Source organism: Arvicanthis niloticus, chromosome 6 (genome assembly GCF_011762505.2).
Source record: "Arvicanthis niloticus isolate mArvNil1 chromosome 6, mArvNil1.pat.X, whole genome shotgun sequence".
Classification (NCBI taxonomy): Eukaryota; Metazoa; Chordata; class Mammalia; order Rodentia; family Muridae; genus Arvicanthis; species Arvicanthis niloticus.
The window spans coordinates 98,121,656-98,148,907 of NC_047663.1; the positions used below are offsets into that span (position 1 = coordinate 98,121,656).

Genomic DNA, 27,252 nt, shown 5'->3' on the forward strand with positions numbered 1-27,252 from the left:
CCTCCCAGAACCCCTCCACATTCACACAGGCGTATCTGTGACACAGCCTTTACAGTCACCTCATCTTGCACAAAACAAACTTTATTGAGAAAGAGTTGGCTTATGGGCTCAAACATCTAGATTTGGGAGTTTATTCTCTTTCCTGTTCAGTCTCCAGCACTGGGTGCTGGGGTCCTTCCTCATCTATAAATTGACACTCTGAACAAAGTGGGGCTTTTCCAACACCTTGCATTTCCGGAATAAGTCTACAGGCTGAAGTGATCTGACCATACAAGAAAAGCCCTTTACAAAGGGTTCTGTGGGGCAGAAGAATCCAGAGGCCATCCTGCCAGCAAAACTGGGCTGCCAGCTCAGTGGGGGGCAGGGCTCACGAGTGAGTCAACCATGTGCCACACAAAGTCTAACCATACCACAGTGAAAGCAGAGCAGTGCTGATCATTAGGAACAATGGGATGACAGAAGGTTCGGTCTCAGGGAGCCTTCCTAGGTCATGGCAAATGTGGGTTTGGCCTTCTGTTCCTTGGTCCCCAAGAGAGCCTCTGGGCAGTAAGCCAAGCCTGGTGTGGGGGAAAGGCCACCTTTGACTAAGTAGGAAAAAAAAAAAGCCCATCAGTAGGTCAACAACAAAGATGGTCACACTGGGTGGAGGTGGGGAGCCAGCTGCACCAGACCCTAACAAGTGTAACCACATATTTTTTGTGTTCTCATGCATGTGGAAACCAGGAGACAACTTGTTTTCTTTCATTTCTTAGGTGCTAGAGGAATAGGTTCTCCGGCTCAGCCTCCCTGGGTCTGGTACTACCTAAGTGTGCACCACCACATCTAGCTTTTTCTGGGGATCGAACTCATTCTTGAAACACTTTAACAACCGAGTTGTGTCACTGACCCCTATGTCTGAAAGCCACACCTTTAGGTTGGGTACAGTCCAGTCGCCACTGTGGAGCTGGCATCTCTGTTCTGACAAGTGAGTGCTCAACTACTACTATTTTTGAATCACACTAAAGCCAACCACCAAAAAGTCTAGAGATCAGTTCATTTGAAACATAGACCTCCAGTGTTGCAGGCAAACAGGGCTCTGTGGGAGTCTGAGCTACTAATAAAAGAAGCAGGAAATGAAGGCACACCTGTGACCCCAGCAAGTAGGAAGCCAAGGCATGAAAGGTACTAAGAGTTTAGGGCTAGCCTGGGCTATGCAGCAGGAGCCTGTCACACACACACACACACACACCCAACCACCACCACCCCCCACACACACACACAAAAGAAACAAAGCAGACATGCTTCACTGTAGCTCTGTGCTGTTGGCATTTCCCAGGCTCTGGGCTCCCCAAGCACTGGGGAAGAGGGGAAAAAAGATCCTTAGGCATTTAATTTATTAGGCCTGTCTTAAAGAATATACCTTTGATTTCCAATCAGAACTATTATTTCTCCTTCAACTCCTAACCTCACAAGGCCATCAAAAAGCAAGCTGCTTCTGTGGGTCAGTGGCAACATCCTAGGGTTTATGCTACCAGTGGGACGGAGACTCCTGCACACGCTGGGCTAAATACAGCACTCATTACCACTGAGTCATATCCCCAGCCCTCGTTTTGAGACATGGATTGTAGCCAAGGCTGGCCTAGAATGCTGTTTGAGCCTGCCAAGTGCAGAGATTACAGGCAGGCAGCACTAGCCTGGATTCACTACCCTCCCCTCTAGAGTCTTCCTGCAGAGGTCTCTTCCCCACCGCCACAGCCACCTTCAGCAGAACTTTAATGATAGGCTTAAGGCCACATGGAGGCTGCCTTATTCCTAGCAGCAAGTGGGAAAGCCCAGCCTTCTCTGGAGTGGCGTCAGTGCCCAGGCTACTGTGCTAGGGCAGAGTTCCTAATGGTTAGAGTCTTTCCCAGAAAGTAGAGACACACCTGCTGCAAAGGCACCAAGAGGAAAAGTCCCCTGGAAAGCTCCCCACATATATAATAAGCCAGTTCTCCCAACCAGCCAGGCTAAAGCTGAACTGACCTGGTCCCAAGTTAGGGCATTGGGTCATGGAAAGTCTCATAGGGCTGGTGACATTCCTCAGCGGGCCAAAGAGATCTGAGGATTTCTGTTTCTTGTTCCAGGAATAGTCCCCGATGGGCTTGATCTGAAGGGGGCATTTGGGAAAATAGCATGTTTGGCCTACCCGGGTGCCTTAGGCTGAGACTGCACCCTCTCCACTCAGCCTCCGCAGGTGCCTCTCCTTTTCAAATGCTTTTAATGCTTTTCAGACAGTGAGAGCTTGTTGCAATGGCTGGAGGCTGTGCTGGTGGCCGAGAGCACCCCTTGCCTGCCCACAACTCCTTCCCTCCAGGAAATGCTTGAAAGGGGCCATGCCCGCCTTGAGGCCCCCATCTTGTGTGGTAGAATGTTATATCCAGGGTGGCCCTGCTCCTCCTTCCCCCAAAGTCTCCCTCAAGCCCAGGAGAAGGGGTCCTTGCAGGTCCCTAGTTGCTGATGACGTGCCCGGACCAGGTCTCGTGCTTGGTTCCTGGTGCCAGGTGGGTGATGACCACCTCCACAGCCTGCAGCTTCTCATTCTTGGGCGGAATAGAGCACATCTTATAGGTGACCTCGTCGCCTTCCACCGGAACATACTCCCCTTCTACACTGCAGGAGAGAAAGGAGCGGTTGTCAGGGCCGAGGAGATGGCTCAGGTCGGTAAGTACCTACCTTGCAAGCGTGAGTACCTGAGTTCAGATCCCCAGCATCCATGTAAAACAGCCAGGTATGGTGGAGTGTACTTGCCCAGTGCTGGAGAGGCGGAGAGGCAGGGTCAGGAGGATCTGCAGTGCTGGCTGGCCAGCTAGCCTAACAGATTAGCTAGTTCGTGTTTGGTGATAGACCCTGTCTCAACAAATAAGGTGGAGATTGCACTGGAGTCATGGTGTGTGCTCCTGCAGAAGACCTGGATTCAGTTCCCAGCACCCACATGGCAGCTCACAAACCACCTATAATTCCTGTTCTAGAGGATCCAAACCCCTCTTTCTGGCCTCCACAGACAGCAGGCGTGCATGAGGTGCTTACAGGCATGCAGGCAAATACTCAGAATATTTGAAGAAGATAACTAAAAGTGGAGAATGGCCAGGCAGTGGTGGCGCACGCCTTTAATCCCAGCACTTGGGAGGCAGAGGCAGGCGGATTTCTGAGTTCGAGGACAGCCTGGTCTACAGAGTGAGTTCCAGGACAGCCAAGGCTACACAGAGAAACCCTGTCTCGAAAAACAAACAAACAAACAAACAAAAAAGTGGAGAATGATAGATGAAGACACCCAATATCAAATGGGTGTCTCCATCTCTCTCTCTCTCTCTCCATTCCCTGGACAGTCACATTCCCCCTGATGTGGACCAGGAAGCTTCCAACAGCCTAGTTTCAACAACGGACCCCAGACAGCTCACAGCATCTCCATCACACTGGCGCACACACTCGCGCACACGCACGCTCACCCTGTGCTTCCTCTGTAATTACTTATTACGTATTACACTGTGTGTGCTTGCAGATCACTGGAATCCTTCCTGGGAAGAGGCTGTCTGGACATTTATACACCCATGCACACATTCATTCATACATGTAAAATGCACGCAGCAACTGTCTGTCTCAGCTCTGTGCTAGGTAGGGGGATTTGATTTTGGTTTATTCTTTGAGACAAGAGTCTTATTACTCTGTAGCCCTTGCCGGCCTGAAGTTCAATGTGTGAACTTTCACCAACCCTCCTACCTCTGCCTTCCATGTGCCGGGATTAAGATGCATACACCACCATACGCAGCCTTTTAAACATACCTGGCATGTTTAAACATGCAGGGCCTTTTAAACAGACCTGGTATATAAGTATGCTGGGGTGGCAAAGGAGAGTGGGCTAGAACTTCCATCTCAGCAGAGGGGTATGCCACCACCCTTTTTTCCAACTGTGGTTTCAGGCTTGGTTGGGACTTTTGGGAACGACTCTGCCTGCCACTGGCCGAGTGAGACTGGACACATGGCCAGGGTGTCAGTCACTGGTAGGAGGCTTGTCTAGCATGTGCCCCAAGCTTCAGACTCAGTTCCCATTTCAGCCAAAATGAAGTCAGGGTGGGCTGGGTGCTTGGGCCAAAGAAGGAGGTCTGGTAGAGGTTCTAATTGGGGTTCCTAGGAGACCCAAAAGCGGCTGAGGAGCCAAATAGGGAGGGAGCTGTTGGGCCCTTGTGCCTCCCCACTCTCTCTCACTCCTCCCCGCCAGCACCCCTGCCACCAGACTCCTGCAGGCTTTCAGACAGGAAGGAAGAGCCTCAGTGAGCAAATGACAGGAGAAAGGGCCCAGCCCTGAGCTTCCTTCCTGGAGCAAAAGAAACAGACAGCCCCCAGCCTCACCAGGCCCATCCTCTAAGGAGGCCAACACATATCCTGATCCCAGGGACACTCAGATCTACTTAAACATGCCAGGTACAACTGTCCTTACCTTGTTCCTACCATCTGTGGTGGACATACACCCAAGACCTCGCTCAATTCATAGACATGCCCAGTCTCTGTCACACATGGGGCTGCTGCCCAGCCTCACGCGCCCCGTAGACACCCCTGCCCAGCATTTTCCATTACACTGTCCCATGTAGCACATATAGGGCCACAACAGCACCCCTCAGCTCCCACCCCCAACCTCCCCAAACCTCCAGATATGCAGCAGTGAACTCACTCAGAGATGTGCAGGAAGATGTCAGGACCACCATCAGCTGGGGTGATGAAGCCGTGGCCCTTGGACCGGCAGAAGCATTTACAGACTCCTTTGTAGACAGGGCCCTGTGAAGCCCGCACTGTCCTGATAGGGAAACGCAAGGGGACACCCATCGGTCCTCTACAAGAGCCACCCCACTCCCCTGGAGGTACCCTCCTAGCTGTGCCCAAGAAGACCTGGCTGGGGGCCACCATGTACAGTCACACACACAGGCTTTGTATTCAACCGTGGGAGCCATTCACGCAGTAGCAGTGACAGGGCAACCGTGGCACATTTTTCCCAGGCCCGGTTTGTTCACCTGGAAACAGGGAACTGACCTAACATAGTTGGGAGTGTCCCTTCAGAAACTGTTAGCAACACCTTTCGGCCCTAAATTCTCTCAGGGCCTAAATTCTCCAATGGCCAGTAGCTACCCTGACACTGTCATTGTCCTGCCTCTCGTCCCATCCCCCTTCATCCTAACCACCCCCCCACAAGGCCTCATGGGAAAAGGCTTCTTTGAGGAAAGTCCAAAAACTTAACACTCCAGTGGGGGGGCCTGGTCCCCCCCCAACTTTAAAGGCACCCTCCTGTTTTCTCACTAGTACTTCTAGGAGATACACAGATCCTGCTAGATCTGGTAGTAGCCCTATTTTGGGAACTGTGCTTGGCCAGCCTGAGACTTACGCTGAGAAGGTCCTTGTCCGGCGGGTAGGCAGAGGGCTAGGGACCACATTGCCCCGCAGCGGGGATGGAGAGCGATCCCGGGAGCGAGGAGTATCCAGTAACCCTACAGAAGTCTGATGCATGGGGGGCTGCGGCGGAGGCGGCGGGGGAGGCTCAGATGACATGGCTGACCTACAGAGAGAAGGCAGCTCTCAGCGTCCTGCCTCAGATTGGAGGCACAGCCTGAGTCTCCTAGAGGCTCATTCCAGGTCACCTTATCTATAGTCACACCTTGGCTCAGGTGTCTGCTCAGGTGCCAGCACTGGACTCCCGTGGCACCTACCGGCCTCCCTCCATCTCCACTGTGAAAGAAAATACCAGGTCATGTGCTGGGGTGATGGCCCAGTCAGTAAAATACCTGTCACACAAGCAGAAGAACCTGTGTTTGATCCCCAGAATCCGTGTCTAATAGAAAAGCCTGGTGTGGGGCTGGAGACATGACGCCCCAGCTGTTAAGAGTGCTCACTGCTCTTGAAGAGAACCTGAGTTCAGTCCCCAGAATCCATAGCGGGCAGTTCACGCCACCTGTAATTCCAGCTACAGGGTATCTGATACCCTCTTCTGGCTTGCACCGTCCTCACGTGCACAAACCAACACAGACCACATATGTGCAGAGTTAAACACGAATAAAAATAAAACTTTTTTTGTTTTGTTTTTGGAGACAAGGTTTCTCTGTGTAGCCCTGGCTGACCTCAAACTCCGAGGTCCACCTGCTGGGATTAAAGGTGTTTAGCACCATGGCCCAGCTAATAAATCTTTTTTTTTTTTTTTTTTTGGCTAAGATGGTGGTACACACTTGTAATCCCAGCACTGGGAAGGTTAGAGGCAGGTGGCTTCTCTAGAGCTGGTTGGCCAGCCAACCTAGCCTACTAGTCAGGGAACCCCAGGTCCCAGTGAGAGACCCTGCCTCAAAATAAATAAACCAGGGACAGCAACAAACAGCTGTGGCCTCACCTGATCAAGAATACAAATACAAACACACACACACACACACACACACACACACACACACACGTATATACGCTAGCACCTCTATGTCCCTAAAACAGACCTTGGCATACTTAGGACGTCAGTAAAACCTGTGGGAGGGCGGTGCCTCAGCCAGGACTTCAGTGCTAGGAACACAGATCAACCCCCACCCCCTTATTCTGGGTCACAGTCCAGAATAGGTTCTCTGAGGGGCTGACCTGAGCTCAGTGCCAGGTGGGTCACCACTAAAGGTCCCCAGAGGAAAAGCACTCCCTGCAGAATCACACCTAGTCCCAGGCACCACTCCCTGCTGTGAGGGACACTTTTCTCAGTGACCCTTCAGAGGCAAGAATTCAGGAAGACAAAGATGGCGGCTCTTACAGGCCATGCCAGCGCTCAGGAGTGGGATGGGCTGAGGTGAAAGGACTACTGTGAGCCAGGGCAGCTCACAGTGAGACCAACTGAAAAGTCCAAAAAGGATAATTCGGGGAGTGGAGCACTGCATAAGACCCCGGGCCAGAGTGGGACCAACCACCTTAGCTCGAGGGTCAGTCCTCGGGTAAGTCCTTTCCCCTTTCTGGGCTGAGTCAAGTCCAGCGGTGTCCCTTTATATCTGCTTGGGGATGGAGATGGGAGAGCACAGCCAAGGAAGCCAGTGGGACAGGAATAGGCCTGAGTAGGTTTGTGTGGCCCTGTGATTGGCCTGTCTTCTAAACAGTGCAGCTACAGATTGATGGTTTGGTTTGGTTTTGTTTTGAGGGTCTCCTGCAGCCCACACAGGCCTCAATCTCCAAGTCCAAGGATCACAGCTACCATGTTCAACTTATGTGGAGATGGGACTCGAACCCAGGGCTCTGTGCACACTAGGCAAGCACTCCAACTGAGCTAACTACATCTCCAGCCCCCTCAGCTTTCCTGGCCCCACCTCAGGGCCAGCCTCTTCCCACTTATAGTAACTCCATGGCCCCGGGGCTGAGTTTTCACCTGCACTGCCCAGCAAGGCCCACTTGCTTCAGGCTCCAACCCTCCACCTTGGAGTCCTCGGGTTTGGGGGCGGGAGCTGTGCAAGGGTGCCTCTCTCCCCAAAGATTGAGACTGGTCCTCTGTATGCCCTGCCCCTCTCTGGGGACTCAGTCCTGCCTGGCTGGAGAGGTGTCAATGGCCAACCTTCCAGAAGTGACATGGTTACTACTGACCTCTTCTCAGCTCTGGCCCCAGCCAGGCAGGACCACAAATTCAGAGAAGCCCCCACCTTGACGAGGTCCTGGCTGCTGGCCTGGCCGTCAGGTCTCCAGCACAGGTCATAGAGTCCTAGAATGTTCCAATGCCAGGAGTTCTGGGAAGAAGGCTGGCCCAGAGAGGGAGAGTGGGCCCCACCCATCCTCCCATGACAGCAGGGTAAGACCATGGGGACCAGATGACATCAGCATGAAAGAACTTCCCCTTCTAAACAGTCTCCCTGCGTGTCCTCCCCTCCCCCAGCCCCAGTCAGGGACAGTTCAAATCTTCCCACTTGCCAGCTAAGTGATCATTAAGTGACTCAACCTCTCAGGTCCTCAGTTTCTGTATCTGAGAAATGGAAATTGTTTCAGCTTCACATAAATCATAACATTAAACAAAGTAATGTGTACAAGCACTGAGGGTACAGCTCTGCCCAAAATAGGCAAGCAACAAGTAGTAGCTATGATTGTTGCTGTAAGCTGCAATCACAAAGTCACTCAACAAACATGTCCAGTATCAAACCATATTCATTATACAGGAGACACAGCTCAGAACGTGAAACCAGAGGATAAACATGTAGATCAACAAGGTGGTGGGGTCACAGATTGCCAAAAGGACCACTGACAAAAGGGATAAGTAATGATGTGGGAGTGCCCGATGAACCTGGAATATGAGAGCCAGTCAGACATTTGAGAAACAGGGAGAAGCCAGGGGTGTTTGTTGGTGCTTGCCTGTAATGTAAGTGCTTTGGAAGCTGAAGCTAAAGAATCCTCTGGAACAGCCTGGGCTAGGAACAGTGAGGTCTGGGCTAGCCTAGGCTATAGAGACTATCTCAAAAATAAAACAGAGACAGAGGGAGGCCGTTCTGAGTATAGACAGCAGGGTGTGGAAAGGCCATAGACTGGGGAGAGCCTTCTGTGGTTCCAGGCCAGTGGAGAGTCTGTGGGAGTCCGGTAGGAGCAGGAAGTAAGGTTCAGGGGGCAGGGCCAGAGCAGGAACCAAGTTGCATCACCATGGCTGTCATCATCCCTTCTTTGCACCTTCTGCCTGTCTGCTCACATACCCTTCTCATGCCCTGCTTCAGGCTGAGGGGAAAGGCTCCAGATGGGACCCCCTCACTCTCCACTCAAGTTCCCTCAAGCCCCGAATCCAGCCTCTTCCTTGGAAAGGCCCTTGGAAGCCTATGGCTTTCAGAGGGCATCAGACTGAGGGCATCCAGGGCTGGGCACAGGCAAAGGCCTTGGGAACCCTTGGCGTGTGCTGAGTGACACACCCACACTGAGTAGGCCATGGAAGAAACTGAAACCCAGAAATGAAGCCGCTGAGGTGGGAGCCGGGAGACCCACAAAGCTGCTCTGCTCCCCAGACAGCTGCTCCAGAGGCTACCTGAGCTGAAAGGAAGCTGGGCTTGTCAGAGCCAGCCCACCCCAGCTGGTCCGGGAAGGGGACAAAGTCCAGTTGGGGTTGGGGTAAGGCTATCCGGGAGGCCTCTCTGGCCCTGCACACACCAGGGCACAGCCTCAGCAACAGTCTGTAGCTTGTGGCTCCCACCCCAGCCCTCTGCGGGCTCTCAGCAGTACCAGGTGTGGTCCCAGAGAAGGCCCAGCCCATCCTCCATGATGCTTTACGGAGAGGTCAAGACGGGGCTGTGGCTTTTGTCTGTGGGCTCAGGACTAGACCCTAGTGAGCCTCTGCCTGAGACAAATTCTGACAAATGAAATGCTCAAGATGATGTCATGATCAGATGAGGTACACGTGTTTTTTCTGTATGTAAACATGTAATGTGCACACGCATGTGTATGTGGAGGCATGTTTATGTACATGATCACATGAACACACATCTGCATAATTATATGAGGTGATGTGCTTATGAGTGTATGGCCAAGTGGCCATACATATGGACAGCGGGCAGGGCCTGGCTTCCCCTCCAACACCTGGCCCCTCTGAGACAGTGCCCAGTTGGGTGCCACCTAGGGCTTCCTGAATCCTAGGCAAACACTCTGCCAACTGACCCCCATCTTCTGCTGTGGACCTCAAGCCCAGAAGCACCCTCAAGTACCAGCAAGAAACCATGGGGCCCTCTAATGCTGACTTGGGGGTAGGGCACATGGTTCAACCCACGGCAGGATAAGAAATGCACCCCTCTGCCAGACAGCCAGGGTCTGGAGCCCAGAATGCCACACCCACCCTGACTATACACCAGAGAGGGCATGTGGCAAAGAGGGCCCCTAGCCGAAAATAGCCTGGGAATTTTCCACAGGCCTTATAGCAAACCCTGGAAGATTCTGGGAGCTCAACTGGGCACCAGTCTGGCCTCCTCAGCCCCTCTATAGCCCGCCCCAAAATCTAGTGCTACTTCCCATGTACCGATGTGTCAGGCCCCGCACCTTCTGTGCTCTAGGCCTTACAGCTCCCAGTTTACATGTCTACCCCTCCCTCCCTTTTCTGGTTTTTTTTTTTTTTTTTTGAGACTGTCTTAACACTGCATAGCCCAAGTTGGCCTCAAACTCATGGTAATCCTCCAGCCTCAGCCTCCCTGGTACTGAAATTACAGGTGTGTTGTGAGCCATCACACCCAGCAAGGAAGGATCTTTTGAGGTAGGGAGTCAGGTGCTTACCAGAGAAACCTAGACATGCTGGAGGCCATTTACACTTCAGTGAAACAAGTGTGGTTTACAGCCCCTCCAGGGCAGGAAAATGAAGGGTGGAGAAACAAGAGCTTGAGTTGGCTGGAGGCTTCATTCTTGGGCAAGGCCAGAACCTCTTAAAGCTTGTTCGACACACTGAGCTATCTAGACTCTTGCTGGGTTTGTGGCTACTGCTAGGCACTGTGCTGGGACACTTCCCAGCCTAGAGCCTGGCCACTGGTGGGTGAGTTAAAGACTCGGGTCACACTCAGGCAAAGCTAACACATCAGAGACTGCGGTGGAGGGAGAAACCAATGCTTTTTCCGATGTCAGAGGGGCTTCATAGGCACCAGATAAGAGAGTCCCCCTTCCTGCTAACCTGTCAGGAAGACACTTCACCATGTCACATGAAGAAACTGACAATAGATTCAGCAGCTGGAGCTTCTCATACTTCAATGCCCCCAGGAATCTCTGGCCAATGTCTAAAAAAGTGAACTCCAACTCCACAGATGTGGGTGGTGTTTACATGGCTTTGTTTGGTCAGTTAGTTGAGGACAGACCGACCGAGGTTGCTTTGTTGGTGTTCAGAAGCCACGATCTCTGGCTCTAGCACTGAGCGGCTCCCACAGGCGCCTAAGTCTGCCTTTCTAAGGGATTCCCAGAGCTGCTGCTAAACTACCTAGCACCCAAAAAGCAGGCCATCTGGGGGAGGGGAACACACATGGATGGACATACTCACCCAGCACATACAATCTGCACTGGGCCAGGGCTCTATGAGATTTCAAGGTTCATCTTCAACCCCAAGCCCGCCAGACTAGCAGAAAAGAACCCACAGCCAAGGGGAGATAAAGACTGATCAGCTAAACTGGACACAGAAATCCTGGTGGGGGATGGGGGGAGCCTGAGGCTCACAGCAGCCAGGCTAGCCAGCCACATGCTTCTCCATTGTTCTGGGAAGAGTGGATTCTGTTAGAGTTGGGGGGGGGGGGAGATATCAGGGGCGGGCCACGGAACAGAGAAGAGCAAACAGCCCGGGATTAGGAGACTACCCGGTTCCCTCCAGCAGCCCAGCTGGGAAACCCCGCCCTCAACTGCCAGGAAGCTGGATGCTCCCGATAGAGTCCAGAAACCCAAAGCAGTCCCTTCCAATAACATCATCCCATAGGGTAGGCCAAGGGGACCACTGTTCTGCACCAAACCTAGCCCTAAATTGCTCCACCCTCCCCTGCAACTGCTCACCTCCTAGCCTGATTGTCTTCCATTTTCTCCTAGATCCACTAGCTCCCTGCCTCAGTTTGACAAAGACCTCTTAAATGCCAGTAGCACAAAGCTATAGAGGCAGTGCCGGCCACACTGCAGAACAGAAAGTGAGTTTAACAATAGTGGCCCTGTGGTGTGCATGGTCACACTAGGGCCACAGGAAGAACGCTTCCCCCCAACAGCTGCCAGATATGAGGCTCAAACCAAATTCTTGCCTTGCACTCAGCTGGCCTAAGAAAGCCAGTTCCCCCAACCCTAGGCCAGGGCGATCCCAACTCAGCTCATGATCACCCTAGAGGGTGAGGTGATGTAAGGGCACATAGTGGCAATCAGACTGTCACCCAAGAGGAGATGGTGGCGGGAGGCCAGACTGAGGAGACCCCTAACCCAGAGCAGGGAATGGCTGAGCTGAGGCTTAAGGATTACTTAGGGCCAGACTGAAGAGTCAAGAGTCACAAAGCAGCTAGAGAGGCCCTGTGGAAAAGTTTGAGTCTTAATAGGACAAAGAACAGGAACATGGGACACAGATTTGGGGACCGATTTTAAATTCATGTTTTTAACTGGTGTGGTGTTTTGAGGGCTCTTGTTATGTGGACAAGTCTTCTGTCTTAACCTCCCCAATGCTGGGAATGAGTTACAGGTGGAAGTTATTTACAGCAGCTGGCCTTGAAATAATTATGGATGAGCCTGAACCCAGACTCCTACCACTTTACCGCCCCAGTGCTGGGACTGCAGGCATAACCCACCACTACTGGTTTAATGAACCAATTATTTTTCATACTCTCCCCCTGGCTTCAGCTTGGAGAAGAGACTAAAAGCACCAAGAAGTAACAGAATGGTCACGAGGGGAAGGGGAAAAAAGCCCCTATTTCTCCAGGCATTTAAGCTAGCCAGTTCCCTCTATTCCTGCATACACCCCTTTCTGACAGAAAAGGTTATATATTCCAGTCGGCAGAAGTGGGGGGGGAGGGTCTCCTATTTTGCAAAGAGGCACCTCCACCTCTCAGAATCCAGGCCCTGCAGAAGGGGGAATCTACAGATCTACAGTTTACCCTGCACAGACCTAAACTACAACCCAGAAAAACTGTGAGCTCACTGCCTGGCTTTAAAAAAAAAAAAAATCAAAATCCAACCTTGCATTTCCGGCCTGTAAACAGGACCGCCAGAGCGGGTGAAGTTTTCCTCTGTGCCCTAAGGCCCCCATCCTGGCGCAAACACCAAATGAGCGCGCCCAGCCGCTCCTCCTCCCTAGAAGCGGCCAACCGCGAGGGGTCAGGGCGGTTCCCCCTCTCCCGGCCTGGCTACTGTCCTGCCGCCCAGCAAGCAGCTGGCGAGGCCCGGCTGTCGGGGACAGCTCCGCCTTCCTCTAGCCACGAGTCCCCAGAACCTCCAGAGAGCCAGAAAGCACAGGGGAAGGCGCGCCGCCTACGCTCAAAAACAGGTGGCCCAGCGACAAGTACTAACGGAAGTCAGACAAGGATCGCTGCTGCGGCCACACCCACCCGTCTCCCCCTTAGGGACGGTAAGTAACCCGCGTTCCCCAAACTAGCCTGGGCGACTGGGGCATGTCCCGGGGGGACCCATCACGGAGCTGGAGAACGATGAGGCTCCACAGGGGAGAAGCAAAAGAGCAGAGCAGGCCTTGGCCCCATCCTCGCGGCTCCGGGGATCCCACGCACCACCACGCCCTTCCCTAGGGTCCCAGGACCAGCCGCTTACCTGGTGACACGTCTGACTCCTCCAGCTGCTGCGCTTCGACTGCAAGAATAGAGCAGGGACTGGGGGAGTGGCCGCGGGACAGGGAGGAGTGTGTGGCCACGCCCCTTTGAGCTTCGGGCCAATGGACGCGCGTCCCTGCGCCTGGACGGTCCAGCCCGGAAGGAGGAGCGCGGCACAGCAGCTGCCACGGGACCTTTGTGTTGATGTCCCGCGGGCGCGCGCCCGGGACTCGGCACGGGCAGGAGGAGTTCTCCCCGCCCCCCGCGGGTCTGCGGACGCCCAGTGCGGGCCCGGTGCCCGGGAAAGTGGCACAATCGGGTCTCGGCGTGCAGTGCCTGCCACTCCCCAGCACAAGACCCGCCCCAACCTGCCCTTGACTCGAGATAAGCGGGCGCCTTTTTTTTTTTTTTTTTTTTTCAAGAATTACAAGATAGAAGAAAGGCGAAAGACAGAAACATAAAAACAAGGGAGGAGGGGAGAGTTGTTTTCGTTTTCTATTGTCTAATTGATTCATTCTCCGTGGGCTGATTTTTGAGACTGGCTAGCCTCAGTCTCCCTAATGGATCTGAGATGGGTGTGGGCACTAACCCCACCTTTCTTCAATTTTCATTTCTACTGAATCCCTGAAGCTTTATGTACTGGCTGGGTTTGTCTGTCGACTTGACACAAGTTAGAGTAATCAGAGAGACAGGAGCCTCAGTTGAGGAAATGCCTCCATGAGATCAAACTATAGGACATCTTCTCAATTAGTGATCAACAAGGGAAGGGCCCAGCCCTGGGCTGGTGATCCTGGGTTCTAAGCTATGAGGAGCAAGCCAGTAAGCAGCAGCCCTCCATGGCCTCTGTATCAGCTCCTGCCCTGTTTGTCTTAACTTCTTTCAATAATTAACAGAAACATGGTGTAAACCAAATAAACCTCTTTCTCCCCAAATTGCTTTTTGATCAACGGTGTTTTCACTGAAGCAATAAAAATCTTTAATTAAGATATTTTATCGCCGGGTGGTGGTGGCGCACGACTTTAATCCCAGCACTTGGGAGGCAGAGGCAGAGGCAGAGGCAGGTGGATTTCTGAGTTCGAGGCCAGCCTGGTCTACAAAGTGAGTGCCAGGACTACACAGAGAAACCCTGTCTCGAAAAACCAAAAAAAAAAAAAAAAAAAGATATTTTATCTGTGGAGGTAAATGGTGTTCCTTCCAATTTACAGAAAAGGAAACTGAGGCACAGCTACATGCTGTGATCTAGCTTCATGGCCAACATAGAGAGCAGGCCCTCATCGTGACACCCCCCCAAGGTCAGGTTTATATTTCCTAGGTGTGAAAAAGGGGTCCCCTTTAGGTATGGTAGGCAGCAGGCCCCAGGATTCCATGTGATATCTCATCCCTGCTGAGACCCTCCTGCCCCATCCCCAGGGCTGAACCATCAAAACCAAGGAAGCCAACTCCTCATGTAAAGAGAAGGGCTCCCACCAGGCATGTGCCCAAGAGATTGAAGTATATCATCACACAAGCTTTGCCAGACCCAGCGTGGTCAGTTTATTTTTGAGGTGAAGTCTCCTGTGACCCAGTATGAGTATTAATCATGGCTGTCACCTTTACTGGATCTTCAGTCATCTAAGAAACAAGTCTCTGTGCACATCTTCTGGACCAAAGACCAGCAGCTCTCCCAGACTCCTCCAGGTGTTCAGTGCCAGGTTGGGCATCCTGTCTTCCTCTGTTCTCTGCCTTATTGCTTTGCAGCAGGGTCTCACTAATCCAGACTCTTGCCATTTTAGCTCATCAGCAAGCCTTCAGGAGTCACTAATCTCAACCTCAGTTACCAGGATGTCAAGTATAAACAGGCATGCCTGGCTGGTTCTGTGGGTGCTGAGGGTTCCCACTCAGACCCTGTTGCTCGAAGAGCATTCAGTGTAACCCACTAAGCCATTTCTCCCCAGCCCTGTGATATTCTGGTCTATGTCACTTCATGCCAGACTTTGTATAGGATGTTGGTACACGAAATAAGCACCCAGTTTGTCTCCATCCCAGAGGGCAGAGACTTGGATAAATACTGGGCAGATCCTGCAGAACACTGGGCACAGTCAAGGGATATCCAAGAAAGGAGAACTAGCCCTAAACTCAGTTCCTGCTGTCTCTCACCTGTTCATGACTCAACACCGCCCTCTAAGGGCCATTTGAAGAAAGTGTGAGGTTCTTGGGGTCGGAGTGGGTTAGTTGCTTCTGATGAGGGGTTCCCTGAGGTCGGTAGCCAGGGATGAGGAGCAGGCTTGGGGCCTACAGATGAGGCTCCCAGCACTGCTCCCACACTTGTATATGTGGGACTAAGGACCTGTACAAGACTGGACCCTACCTAACTGGACCCCACCAGTTTTTACCTCTGATTCTAAAATTGATGTTTAAGACAATTTGTGGATTTTCCAGAGAAGCCGGGGCCTCCTAGGCTGAGATGTTTCATAACACCACCATATTCCTGATGTGGGACCCAAGACAAGGACTTAGTCTTCCATCCTTCGGGTCCTATGAACCCAGGCACCAATTTCAGAAACAGGAAGCCACTGTTGTTGTTGTTGTTTTATTTTTATAAGATGGAGTTTCATGTGGCCCATATTAGCTTCAAACTCACTATATAGCTGAGGATGGACTGGAATTTCTGATTTCTCTGACCTGAAACTCAAAACAATCCTCCTGCCTCAGCATCCTGAGTACTGAGATTGCAAGCATATACCATCATGCCTAGCATTCCTCAAATGTGCCTGTGTGTGTGTGTGTGTGTGTGTAAGAGGGAGAGGGAGAGAGGTGGTGGGTACATGTACCACACATGCTCTGGAGGGTAGAGAACAACTCCCACCTTCACGTGGGCTCCAGGGATTGAACCCGGGTCACCAGGCTTACACGGGAAGTACCTTCACCCACTCTGAGCCTCTATTTGAGACAGGCTCTCATGTAGCCCAGGCTGGTCTTGATCAGTTCAGTAACTGAGAATGATCTCAAACTTGTGATCTATTTCTTCAGCCTCCCATACGTCAGAATCACAAGCATATGCCATCATGCCTGAGTGTCTCTGATTGTTTTAAAGGCACCACATCACTTTAGTGACCAGGGTGAGGAGGATCCAGTCCATCTGAGTGAAGGCAGGAACAGGGAGCAGGTCTGGAGTCTGGTCTCCTGAGGTTCTTGATATGCAAGAGGAATAGTCTAGTCAGCACCTACATCACTACGGTGTTTGCACCGTGGACACGCCAGTGTGACACATGGCCAGTTGGCTTCCCCTGTAGATGATGAGGGTGATTTGCTTTTTTTATTACATTTTTATTTCATGTGTTATATGAGTGGGCATATGTGGCCAGGGATTGAACTCAAGTTGTCAGGCTGGCCACAAGCCCCTTTACCTGCTAAACCATCTAGCTGACCCCTTCTGCTTTTTCAACTACATTTGCTACACTCCTCAGTGTGGCCCAGAATGAACTGTGGCTGCCTGGTTTCTGAGCCTCATTGTGCACCAGGCGGCTGCACCCTCCTGTTGCACATGGAACTTACTGATAAAGACCAGGTTAACAAACTCACAGAGATCCGCTTGCCCCTGCCTCCTGAGTGCTGGGCTTAAAGACGTACATATACCGCTATGCACCAGCTCTTTTTAGAGCCTTTACACTTTCTGTCCCCTCTGCTGGAACTCTCCCAGATGCCTCCCCTCTTCTCATTACAGCTCGGTGTTCTTTCTTCTAAAGAGATGCTGTGCTGGCTCTGGACTAAATGGTATTTCCTCCATGCTGAGCCATCTCATTGGTGACCCCCAGAGGAGTCCTCTCTGACTTCTATAGCCCCTCCTATACCCAGCTCACATAGTGTGCCCTGTGCAATTGTTATAGCACATTCCCAAGTCCTCCTTCTTCACTGGGCCCTTCTGGGAGAAAGAATGAGCAGGCTGGAAGATGGGTTAAACAGCCTTAGCAGGCTGTGATGTAGCCTGTCACGACATTGGGCTGGCAGGCTGTGATAACCTGTTGTCATGACATTGGGCTGGCTTCTCAACCCCTCTTAGGACTCCTTACCTCTCCTAGCCTGGTCTAGGGTTTACTGGATGAGAGAGGGAATTACCATCAAGGCAACTGGAAGCTCTAGGTTGATTTATGGCATGGTGGTGCTCCCCCTGGTGGTGAGGGTTAGAATGGTCAGGGCACACCATCTTGTTGCTCTGTCCATAGTTCATTCCATAGTGCATTCATACTTCCCAGTTCATTCCCAGCTCATGAAACCCAAGCCTATGTCAGAGGGAATGAGACCCTCAAAATCCTTACACTGTGGATGTGGTTAGGACGGTAGAGTGCTTGCATAGCATTCATGAAGCCCTGAGTTAGCTCCCCAGCACTGCGCAAACCCCGGAGTGCTGACTGCCTGTAATCTCTGAGTCAGAAGCCAGCCTGAGATCTATGAGACCCTGTGTCAAGTACAGGATCCTTAGAGCAGGTACCCCATTTCTATCCCAAGAGGTGACATTCCAGTGGACACAAAAACCCTAGGCCTCAGACCATGGCATCCAGGGGACTCCAGGCAGAATGGGGCATGCTGTGATGAGAGGGGTATATATCTCATTCTCATTCATTCATTCATTCATTCACATTCAACCCATAGCTACTCTCCACCCACTAGACTTATATGTCCAAGTTAACTTAAGAGCAGAAACTGAATGGTCTCCCTGACTCATTCCCAAAGCCCCACAAAAGGAATCTGGGTAGTCTAGCCTAGAATTCGGGCAATCATGTTTTAGAGTCAAAAATGTAATTCAGCACTCAAAGGCTGAGACAGGAAGATTGCCTGGGCTCCACAGCAAGACTCTGTCTACAACAAAACAAACAATGGAACCGGTTATCGGTTATCTAAAACTGGCATCTGGGGCTGGAGAGATGGCTCAGAGGTTAAGAGCACTGATTGCTCTTCCAGAAGTCCCGAGTTCAATTCCCAGCAACCACATGGTGGTTGTAATCTGTAATAGGATCTAGTGCCCTCTTCTGACCTGCAGGCATACATGCTGTATACATAATAAATAAATCTTTTAAAAAAAAAAATAAAACTGGCATCTGGCTGGTGGGGGTGGCACACACCTTTAATCCCAGCACTTGGGAGGCAGAGGCAGGCGGATTTCTGAGTTTAAGACCAGCCTGGTCTACAGAGGGAGTTCCAGGACAGCCAGGGCTACACAGAGAAACCCTGTCTTAAAAAAACAAAAAACAAAAAACAAAAAACCAAAAAAACCAAAACCAACCAAACTGACATTCTACTAGTTTTACCTGCTGTTGTTTCCATTGTTTTTGTTTTTCTCAATTATTTAAATTTAAAATGTTTTATTGTCATAAAATACTCAAAGGCTGGACTTGTAGTTCATTTGGCAGAGTGCTTGGGTAATGGTAATGCGATGGTTAGTGTTGTCGATGAGACCGGATCTAGAGTCATCTGCTAGAATGGGCTCTGAGCAAGCCCATGGGAAATTATCTTGATTACCTTGACTGGGGTGGGAAGTCCTGCCCACAGTCAGGGGCAGCCATGCCCTGGCAGGATCCTGAGCTGCAGACACAGAGAAAGACCTGATCATCACATGCAGGTGTCACTCTTCCTCATTGTAGACTTGGCCTGCTTGGCCTGGCCAGCCATTTCAAGCCACCTTGATTTCTCTGCTGTGGTGGACCATCCCTTGAACTTAGAGCTAAAATAAACCCTGCCCCTTTTGTTTGTTTGTTTGTTTGTTTGTTTGTTTTTCGAGACAGGGTTTCTCTGTGTCCTGGCTGTCCTGGAACTCACTCTGTAGACCAGGCTGGCCTCGAACTCAGAAATCCGCCTGTCTCTGCCTCCCAAGTGCAACCCTGCCCTTTTTAAGTTGCTCTTGCCGGGGTGTTTTATCACAGAAACAAAGACCAAACCAAGGACACAAGTCTATGGGTTCCAGTCTCAGGACCACATAGAACCAGCTGTGGTGGTATATACCCATAATCCCAGCACTTCAGACGTGGAGGCAGGAAGATAAGAGTTCATCACTTCAGCTGCGTAACAAGGTTGAGCCCTGTCTAACAACAACTTCAAATACCCATTCATTTTGTACGTTAACTTTAATTTACAGTATCCAGATGTGCAGAGATACCAAAATGGTTGTGCAGGGAGCAGCTCACAGCACTTCCAGCTGAATCCCTCCCTCATCGGCACTGTCACAGCTGTCTCCAGGCACCTGAGATGGATTACATCCATGACGGCCACCACCCATGGTTTTGGATGCTTAAGTTCCTTATAGCAAAAGACACCAGGCGTTGGCCAACTGTCCGTGCTGGAGATGTGGCTCGGTGGGTAGAGTGCTTGCCTCGAATGAGAATGCTGTGTGTGCTGCCACTTTGAAAGCAGCTAGGATCACTGGGAAAAGGCTTCTGCACTTAGGATCTGGGGTAGGAAGAGTGTGAGTGCCTCGCCAGCCTAGGCTACAGAGCAAGCTCAAGCCCTGTCTCACAAACATAAAAAGCCCCTACAAGGTTGCAGTTATATCCACCCTGCAGATGCAAGGTTAGAGACAGAGGTAAGGAGAGGTAAGCTCTCCTTGGGCTCCTGGAGCTAAACCAGCAGGGGAGGCTGACTGGACTCAGAGAAGGCACATACAGGTTTGCGTGTATGTAGGTGTAGACCCCGTGACCATACTTTTTTTTTTTTTTTTTTTTTTTTGATACAATGTCTTCTATAGCCTAAGCTGGCTTTGAACCCACTATGTAGTTGAGGATGACCTTGAACCCCTGATTCTCCCGCCTCCACCTCTCTGGTGCTGGTTTATGGGTGTGTGTCACCACATCTAGCTTACAGTAGTGCTGGGGAGGGATCGAATCTCGGGCTTTGTGCTCGACAATTACTGTACAAACCGAGCCACTTCTCTAGCCCTGTTGTAGTTGCTGCTTTGAGACAGAATTTTGTATGTAGTTCAGGCTGATGGAACCCACTATTAAGACCCAGCCCAGCTTTGAACTCATATTTACAATCATCCTCCTGCCTCCGCCTTTCAAGCACTGGAACATCTTAACTAAAAGCAAAAATAGACGTCTGAAGACTCATTCCTGATTAACCACAAGCAAGAAGTCAGCCGGTTAACTCCGGATGTGCACCCCCCCCCCAGTTCTTCTTTTTCTTTCTTCTTTTTCTTTCTTCCTTTCTTCCTTCCTTTCTTTCTTTCTTTCTTTCTTTCTTTCTTTCTTTCTCTCTTTCTCTCTTTCTCTCTCTCTCTCTCTCTTTCTTTCTTTCTTTCTTTCTTTCTCTCTTTCTCTCTCTCTCTTTCTTTCTTTCTTAAGAACTCAGTACGTATCCCAGAATGGCTTTGAATTTTCCATCCTCCTGCCTCAACCTCTGAAGTGCTGTGTGAAGACTTCACACATGCTGCTGACACCAGGCCTGGGTCCATACTTACCTACATTCTAATGGAAAGGACACTGGTGGTGATGAGTGCCTCCATCAAGACTCACACTGACCATGTGATTCTTGATGTCTCCCTACCCACCTCACAAAGCTTGTATCTGCTCTTGGGGGCAGGGCAGTAGTGGGTATGGAAGGGTCCTTCAAGCTGAGTCATGGGCATGGACAGGCACCCCCTCCAGAGGGAGGTGGACACAAGATCCCCTGCACCGTGCACCAAAGACATCACAATGGCCATGGCAGCTGTAAGAGCCCTCCTTTCTCCCTAGCGGGGTCTCTCCAAGGGAACTTCTGGAACCAGGGGCCTGTCCACTCAGAACCTGGAACCCACTGAGTCTGCTCAAGGAATACTTCTGAAACAAAGGACTCTCATGGCACCAAAAGAGAACCACAACCATGGTGAGGGGCCTCATTCGGGCTGACTGAGAGCTTGAGGGAATGAGAGGTGGGAGGGACAATGTGCTGGTCTAGGGGCTGAACCCATCTCCTCCCCTATGTTTCACTGACCCCTATTTCCCAGATGACCTGGTAGGGACAATGGACAGGTTAGGCCTCCAGCCTCCCACTCTCTCTCCTAAAGCAGCACATGAAATCTGCCAAGCTCCCACAGCAATACAATCTCCAGGTGGTACGGCATATCGCCAGGGCAGGGGCCAGGAGGTGAAGCTGCCTCTATGCTGAGGTGGCCAGGAAGGTGTCTGATCCCCTCTGAACTGTTTCCTCTTTGGAATTCCTACTGATTCCACGTAAATAAATGGTCAAGAGGGTCCAGGATGTAGTGGCATACACAGTTAACCCCAGTACTCAGGAGGCTGAAGCAGGCAGGTCTCAGGTCTACGTAATTGGGTCCCAAGACTACATAGAAAAACTCTATCTCAAATAAAAGAAAAGAAAAATGAAATAAAATACAGGACCCAGGGTTATTCAGCTGCACCCTGACCCAGCTAGAAATGGGTTGACTCTAGCTAGTACTGGCCACATGTGCTTCATTTCTGACCTTTGGTTTCTTCTCTGTAAGAAAAGCCTAAAAACTAGCCCCAGATAGAGCTTCTGGGTCTACATGGCTGAGACACCTTCTAGTCCTCAAAGTGGAGACAGAAGGGCTGCATGGTCAGGGGCTGCCTGTTCTGCTTGGTCCTGCTGTGGAAGGAGATTGTACAGGAAACTGTGAAAGGAAGGTATGAAAATTGGCTCTGAGGGAAAACTCTGAGCAGAGAGACCCCCAGATCTACTATTAACTACTAGCTCCTTTCTTGCATATGGGGTCAGGCTATTGGTGATCAAACCCAGGTCACCTGCAGGCACCTAAAGGTTGTACATAAAAACTCAGTGGGAATCTTCTTCATGTCCACCCCAGATCATGGTGTCTGAAAAAAAAAAAAAAGCCATGTCTTTAATTCCAGAATTTGAAAGACAGAGGCAGGTGATCTCTGTGAGTTAGAGGCCAGCCTGGTCTACAGAGAACAAGTTTCAGGACAGCCAAGGCTACACAGAGAAACTCTGTCTCAAAAGAAAAAAAAAATGTGTTTTGTTTCTGGGCTTATCCCAGAAATCTCAGCACTCCAGGTACTGAGGCAGGAGGATTGTTGCAAGTTCCAGGCCAGCCTGAATGAGATTTGAACTCAAAAAAATTAAGCTGGAGATGCAACAGTTGATAGAGAACTTAGCATGCACCCTGGGTTTGTCAGCATTGCATAAACTGGACATGGGGTACAGACCGGAGCAGAAGGGTCGGATCCTCCCAGGGAGCCTGGAGACACACATTCACCTTGTCTCAACTTCCTCTCTGCTACAAAAAGCATCAGTGTCACAGATGAAACTTAAGTACCCTGACTTCAGAGCCTATGCTGAGTGAGGTTAGGTCCCTTGCCTCTGATCCGAAATCTACCTGGTCTCTAATACTTACTTACTGAGTGACCTCATGCAAGGTATTCAACCTTCCTGACCCTCCCCACCTGCAATAGCCAACTGATGCTTACTGATGGATTGGCGAACCATGTTTCCTGTTTGGCCCAGTGTGGCCAAATGACCCTGAGCTAGGCTGCATGCCAGACTTCTAACAACACACTCTCCCTGTGGACAAGGAGGGCATAAGCAGAGACAGAAGTGCCTGAGTTCAAATCCTGGTCCCTCCACCTCCTATGTATGTGACTGTGGGCAACTTAGCTCGTGGTGGCAGTGGCAGTGGCAGCCACGTGGTGGCTCAGAGCTGGCAAATCTGAGTCCTGGGGCCTTGTTTCTTGCTTCTCTCTTTCAGAGTTTCAGCAGTCTAGAGAGCCACCACCTCCTTATTACACTCCTGGCACAAGAGGACCAAGAGCACCTGGAATATACCCCGTGTATACCCAAATCCCACCCATAATCCAAACAGGTGAGTAGGGAAGCCGCCTCTCCTCCTTGTGTCTCCTGCTCAGGCTCCCAGAAGGCCATTCACCAAGCACACGGCACCTTCTCTGGTGAACTTCCTCCCGTAGGTGGAGAGCTCTCAAGGGCCTCACACTGCTCACACAGATTGGTGCCATACCAAGAGTTTCTGAGACATCCCTTCTCTACTGTGAACTTTTGGGGGGGTTTTGAATGTTTGCTCTGTGTAGCCCCGGCTGTCCCGGAACTCACTCTGATCTGACCTATCTCCCCGCTCCGACCCCCAGGCCTATTCATGCCTCGTGTGACAACTTCTATGCCAGTGCAGACCGTATGTCCCTATTGTGGGAATCATATCACGACAGTGACAACCCCTTTCCCAGGCCTCCTCACCTGGCTGCTGTGCAGTGGCCTCTTTGTGTTTGGGTAAAGTAGTGGGGACGTGCGTGCTAGCGATGGGGTGGGACTGAGATGCAGCTGCAGTCAGTTTGAGTACAGAGAGAACTAGGGACAAAGGGAGGTCCCAGACTGGGCTTGGTTTCTTCTCTCAGGGGAGACTGCCCTCTGGCGGGGTGGTTGAGGCAATGGATGGGAGTTGAGATAATCCCCACCTGCTGGGCAAGTGGCTCCAGACTGGTTGCCACTGCTACTATGGCTCAGTACAGCTCTCAGCCCAGCTCTGAAGAACCACCCCCCAAAGAACTGAGACCCACCCAGAAGTGTGACAAGGGTGCAGGACAGCATGGGGACCCTGTTCAAGTGTGAGGAGGGTGCAGGCCAGCACAGGGACCCTGCTCAGGTGAACACATACTGCTTCTGAGACTGCAGGTGCGTCCTGGGCTGCTGCCTCCTTCCCTTCTGCATGCAGAGCCTCATGGATGTGACCCACTCCTGCCCTGTGTGTCATCACGAGCTCTTCTACTACCGTCGCCTGGGCCTTGGACTATAAACAGCAATAAAGTCACATCAGTGTGCATGTGCGTGTATGTGTGCATATATGTGTATGTGTGTACATGTGCCCCCCCACATACCCACTCATCAAGAGTCCTAGTGAGTGAAAACACCCTCCACTCTCTTCTGCTCTGTCCATGGGTGATAGATGGCACCTACATAAGCCTGGGTCACAGCATGCGCTGGTTAGTATCTTCCCAGGAAGGGGTGAGGTAAGCCTCCTCTGACTGACTGTAAGAGTCCACAGTTCCCCTACTCATCTCTTTCCTAGCCCCTGGTCATCAGCTCCGGCTTCTGCCCCTTTAGGAAAACCTGTTAGCCACACCTCACCTGTATAATCCCCCCACCCTCATCCAGGTTCACACCTGCTCCCCCCAGGGACCAGTACCCCCATCACTAAGTGCAATGCCAAGAGAGCATGGTCCTTTCTTAAGCATGGGTCTCTACAGCCTGGGATCCTTAGTGGCCCGTGGGCGGCAGATGTCTTCTGGTCACCTCTTAGTAGGTTTCCTTGGCCCTCTTTGTCTTCAGCCTCGCTCAAGCTCCCTCACCCATCTCTCTAGGCTTCTGTGCTCCTCTTCAGCAGCCCCACAGCCTTTGTCCCTGGATGCCTTGGGCAGCCGGCAAAGGCGTCATGTTGGCGTGGGAAGATGGCCCTGTAATTAAGAGGAGTTGCCTCACAAAAATGAGGACCAGAGTTTGGATTCCCAGAACTCACACAAGTGCTGGCTGGGCAGGGTGGCACACCTGTAATTCCAACCTCTTAAGTCACAGAAAGAGGCTCCCCCAGAGCAAGCTGGCTAGTGAGTCTAGCCGTATCAGTAAGCTCTGCGTTTGAGGGACCCTACCTAACTGACTAAGGTAGGTTTGAAGATGGTCTTCCACGTTAACTTAGGGCCTCCCCATGCATCTGCATGTACGTACATGAACATCTACACAGGTGTACCCACACAGACAAATGGGAGGACCTCACTAGGCCTTAGACAGACCCCTCTCCTATGTACCCCAGGGTAGCCCATCTTTCCAGCACGCCCACCAGCTACAAGAGAAGCTGGGAAGGAACGAGTCCTGCTGAGTCCTTTTCTGGGGTGGGCTCCCCAACCTAACTCCTTACAGCTCCTTCCCAAGGTTACAGTGCACAGAAGGCAACAGGAAGCAGTTGTTAAAAGACCACAAACTGGCTTGTAGATGAGATTTCTGGGTAAAATGAGATGGGCAAGGAGGAGGTGTAGGGAATCCAGATTCAGAATAGTTGGGTTTTTGTGTTTTGTTTGCAACGCTGAGAATTGAAGCCAGGGCTTCATGTGTGACAGGCAAGCACTCTACTACTGAGCTACACCCAACCCTCCTCTTCATTTTGAGGTAGGGACTTCGCTAAATTGCCTAGGCTGGCCTTGAACTCACCAGCCTCCCAACTCCAGAGCACGGCTTTGACAAGAGTGCACCACCACACTGGAGCTCCATTTAATTTCAAAAGTCATAAACTATATTGGCACACCTATCATCATTTGAATAGGGTGGGGGAAGAGACTTGAGTAAAACATTTGAGTAAAAGAAAGGGGGCCATGGGAAACTACAGGCACATGACTGATCTGTGCTGGGGTTCCCTGTAATACCCATACTCACCACAGGAGGGCAGTGTTGCACCAGCTGATAGAGGTAGAAAGCCAGAACCCAGGTGGTCTGGTAACTGAATGAATGGGCAGCCAGTAACTCAGATCTGTCTCCCTGAGTTAGCTTGATGTAAAAGGTGTACATTGCGTTGTGAGCTGGAGGCTTGGTGGGATGATAGCATGTGCTAGCAAGCATTCCAGGCTGAGATTCCTGGAAGCCTGAAAGTCAGGCGAGGCACACTGCCCCAAGGCAGGTAGCTCTCCAGACCTGAGGGACCCCCAAGCCCCTCCCTCCCCAAATGGTCTACCACCTGCAATGGAGGGAATGCTAGGAAACTGGGCTTCAGAACTGGAATGGGCTACAACTGCAAGCCTTAACTGCATGAGTCCTGCAGTTAAACAGGCCTGACACCAGGTCACACTATCACATCCAAGCCAAGTCATGCTGACACCAAGGCCTCAGACAGAAAGCAAACCTTGAGACTTGGATGAATCTTTACCTTCAACTGCTCAGCTGCAACCTTCCCTGTTCATCAGACGCCTCCCTGTCCCCATGCAAAATGTTGGCTTTGACTTTTATTCCTCGTCAGGTCCAGACAGGAGTGTCTCAGTCGTCCATTCCACAGCGGTACCATCACTGCACTGCGAGGCTCTGTCCAGACTGTGACCCCCACACAGACCCCAGGCTTGCCCATTTCCTACAAAGTGGAAGAAACCCCACTGAACACGCACAGTGCAGCTGTTTGAAGGGTCTGACTCAGTATCGAGGCAAATGCTCAGGGTCCAGCTGCTGAGTCGGCGGTGAAGGCTTAAGATGGTGCTGCCGGTGGTCAGGCTTCATCTCCAGACACTCCACCCTCTGGGTCAGAGCCAAGAGATTCCCTCAACCTTATCTCCGGAGTAGACAGGTGGGTGTGGTGTGCCATGGCTGTGGTATCAGCAGCCACCACAAGAGGCTTCTATGCCCACTCCCAGCCCACTGCTGTCAGCCCTGCCCAGCAGGTCCACCCAGGAAACCTGCCCTCCAGCTAGTATGGGGAGAGTGAGCCAACACCAGGGCCAGGGAGGGAAGTCTGACAGCTTTTGATGTGCCCTCAGCTCCTGTCCCTCAACAGCAATGAACCTAAAGGTACCCCCTCTCCAACCTCAACTTCTCCCCCTACTGCAAGTCCAATTCTGAAAAACTGAGCTTAGAACGTTCAAGAGCCCAGTATTCCTGGCTGGCAGGAAAGAACAAGTGAGCTCACCCCAGAGACTGTGGGGCCTTTTGGAGTCTGCTCTCCAAACATGTATTCCTGATCTAAGGTACAAGCTGGGTTCCTCCTATCTGTAGGCCACAACAGGTACATAACCTAACATGGGTCAGTGACCCCTGGCAGGGACACAGACTATCCTACCCACAACTTTGTCCTCAGAATGTTCTCAAAGCATGGAGGGTCCCCCAGCTTACAGGTCTCATTCACGAGCGAAGTTAACAACTACCCATGTCCAGCAAAACTAAGGGAGACTAGGTCGTGGTGGAGCCTTTTGTCTACTCAGGAAATGAACTCCCCAGGGGCTTCCTTCAAGCCAACAGGTTTCAAGAACTGGAGCTTAATAACAGACCCTAGATGCAAACTGTCAGAGGGAACACTGGACTACAGCTGTGGCACCTGTTCCTGTTCACACAA

General features: G+C 51.4%; 2 protein-coding genes and 1 long non-coding RNA gene across 8 annotated transcripts; 1 reads left to right on the plus strand and 2 right to left on the minus strand.

Annotated features, from left to right (window-relative positions):
• Positions 1-60: 60 nt before the first annotated feature.
• Carhsp1 (calcium regulated heat stable protein 1) lies at positions 61-13,378 on the minus strand. Of its 2 annotated transcripts, none has more exons than XM_034506461.2 (4): positions 13,225-13,378; positions 5,390-5,560; positions 4,685-4,807; positions 61-2,628 (listed from the first exon to the last, which is right to left on the minus strand). In XM_034506461.2, exons 2-4 carry the CDS (start codon positions 5,551-5,553, stop codon positions 2,466-2,468), a joined length of 450 nt encoding a protein of 149 aa, XP_034362352.1. In that variant the 5' UTR covers positions 5,554-5,560; positions 13,225-13,378; the 3' UTR covers positions 61-2,465. The 2 variants fall into 2 exon arrangements, with proteins under 2 accessions (XP_034362352.1, XP_034362350.1); XM_034506459.2 differs by lacking the exon at positions 13,225-13,378 and adding an exon at positions 12,639-12,785.
• Positions 12,813-24,192, plus strand: Litafd (LITAF domain containing). Of its 4 annotated transcripts, XM_076937400.1 has the most exons (6): positions 12,893-13,027; positions 19,333-19,549; positions 20,924-21,053; positions 22,912-23,025; positions 23,306-23,444; positions 23,847-24,192. In XM_076937400.1, exons 3-6 carry the CDS (start codon positions 21,026-21,028, stop codon positions 23,965-23,967), a joined length of 402 nt encoding a protein of 133 aa, XP_076793515.1. In that variant the 5' UTR covers positions 12,893-13,027; positions 19,333-19,549; positions 20,924-21,025; the 3' UTR covers positions 23,968-24,192. The 4 variants fall into 4 exon arrangements, with proteins under 4 accessions (XP_076793517.1, XP_076793515.1, XP_034360983.1 ...); XM_034505092.2 differs by lacking the exon at positions 19,333-19,549 and having other exon boundaries at positions 12,903-13,027; XM_076937402.1 differs by lacking the exons at positions 19,333-19,549; positions 20,924-21,053 and having other exon boundaries at positions 12,813-13,027.
• On the minus strand, positions 23,864-26,414 carry LOC143442883 (uncharacterized). 2 transcript variants are annotated; one of them, XR_013111465.1, is made up of 3 exons: positions 26,083-26,414; positions 24,521-24,625; positions 23,864-23,961 (listed from the first exon to the last, which is right to left on the minus strand). It is a non-coding gene; the product is annotated as an uncharacterized LOC143442883 (long non-coding RNA). The 2 variants fall into 2 exon arrangements; XR_013111464.1 differs by having other exon boundaries at positions 23,889-23,961; positions 24,465-24,625.
• Positions 26,415-27,252: the final 838 nt, after the last annotated feature.

Bases quoted from the DNA above. Each gene is read 5' to 3' on its own strand.
- Carhsp1 (XM_034506459.2), bottom strand. From the start codon at position 12,709: ATGGGGGCCTTAGGGCACAGAGGAAAACTTCACCCGCTCTGGCGGTCC. The intron at 5,561-12,638 runs GTTGGATTTTGA...TTCTCTCTGTAG, and splicing joins TTACAGGCCGGAAATGCAAG to GTCAGCCATGTCATCTGAGC. The intron at 4,808-5,389 runs GTAAGTCTCAGG...TTTCCCTATCAG, and splicing joins CGGACAAGGACCTTCTCAGC to GACAGTGCGGGCTTCACAGG.
- Litafd (XM_076937400.1), top strand. From the start codon at position 21,026: ATGGCACCAAAAGAGAACCACAACCATG. The intron at 21,054-22,911 runs GTGAGGGGCCTC...TCTCTCTTTCAG, and splicing joins AAAAGAGAACCACAACCATG to AGTTTCAGCAGTCTAGAGAG. The intron at 23,445-23,846 runs GTAAAGTAGTGG...CTGAGACTGCAG, and splicing joins AGTGGCCTCTTTGTGTTTGG to GTGCGTCCTGGGCTGCTGCC.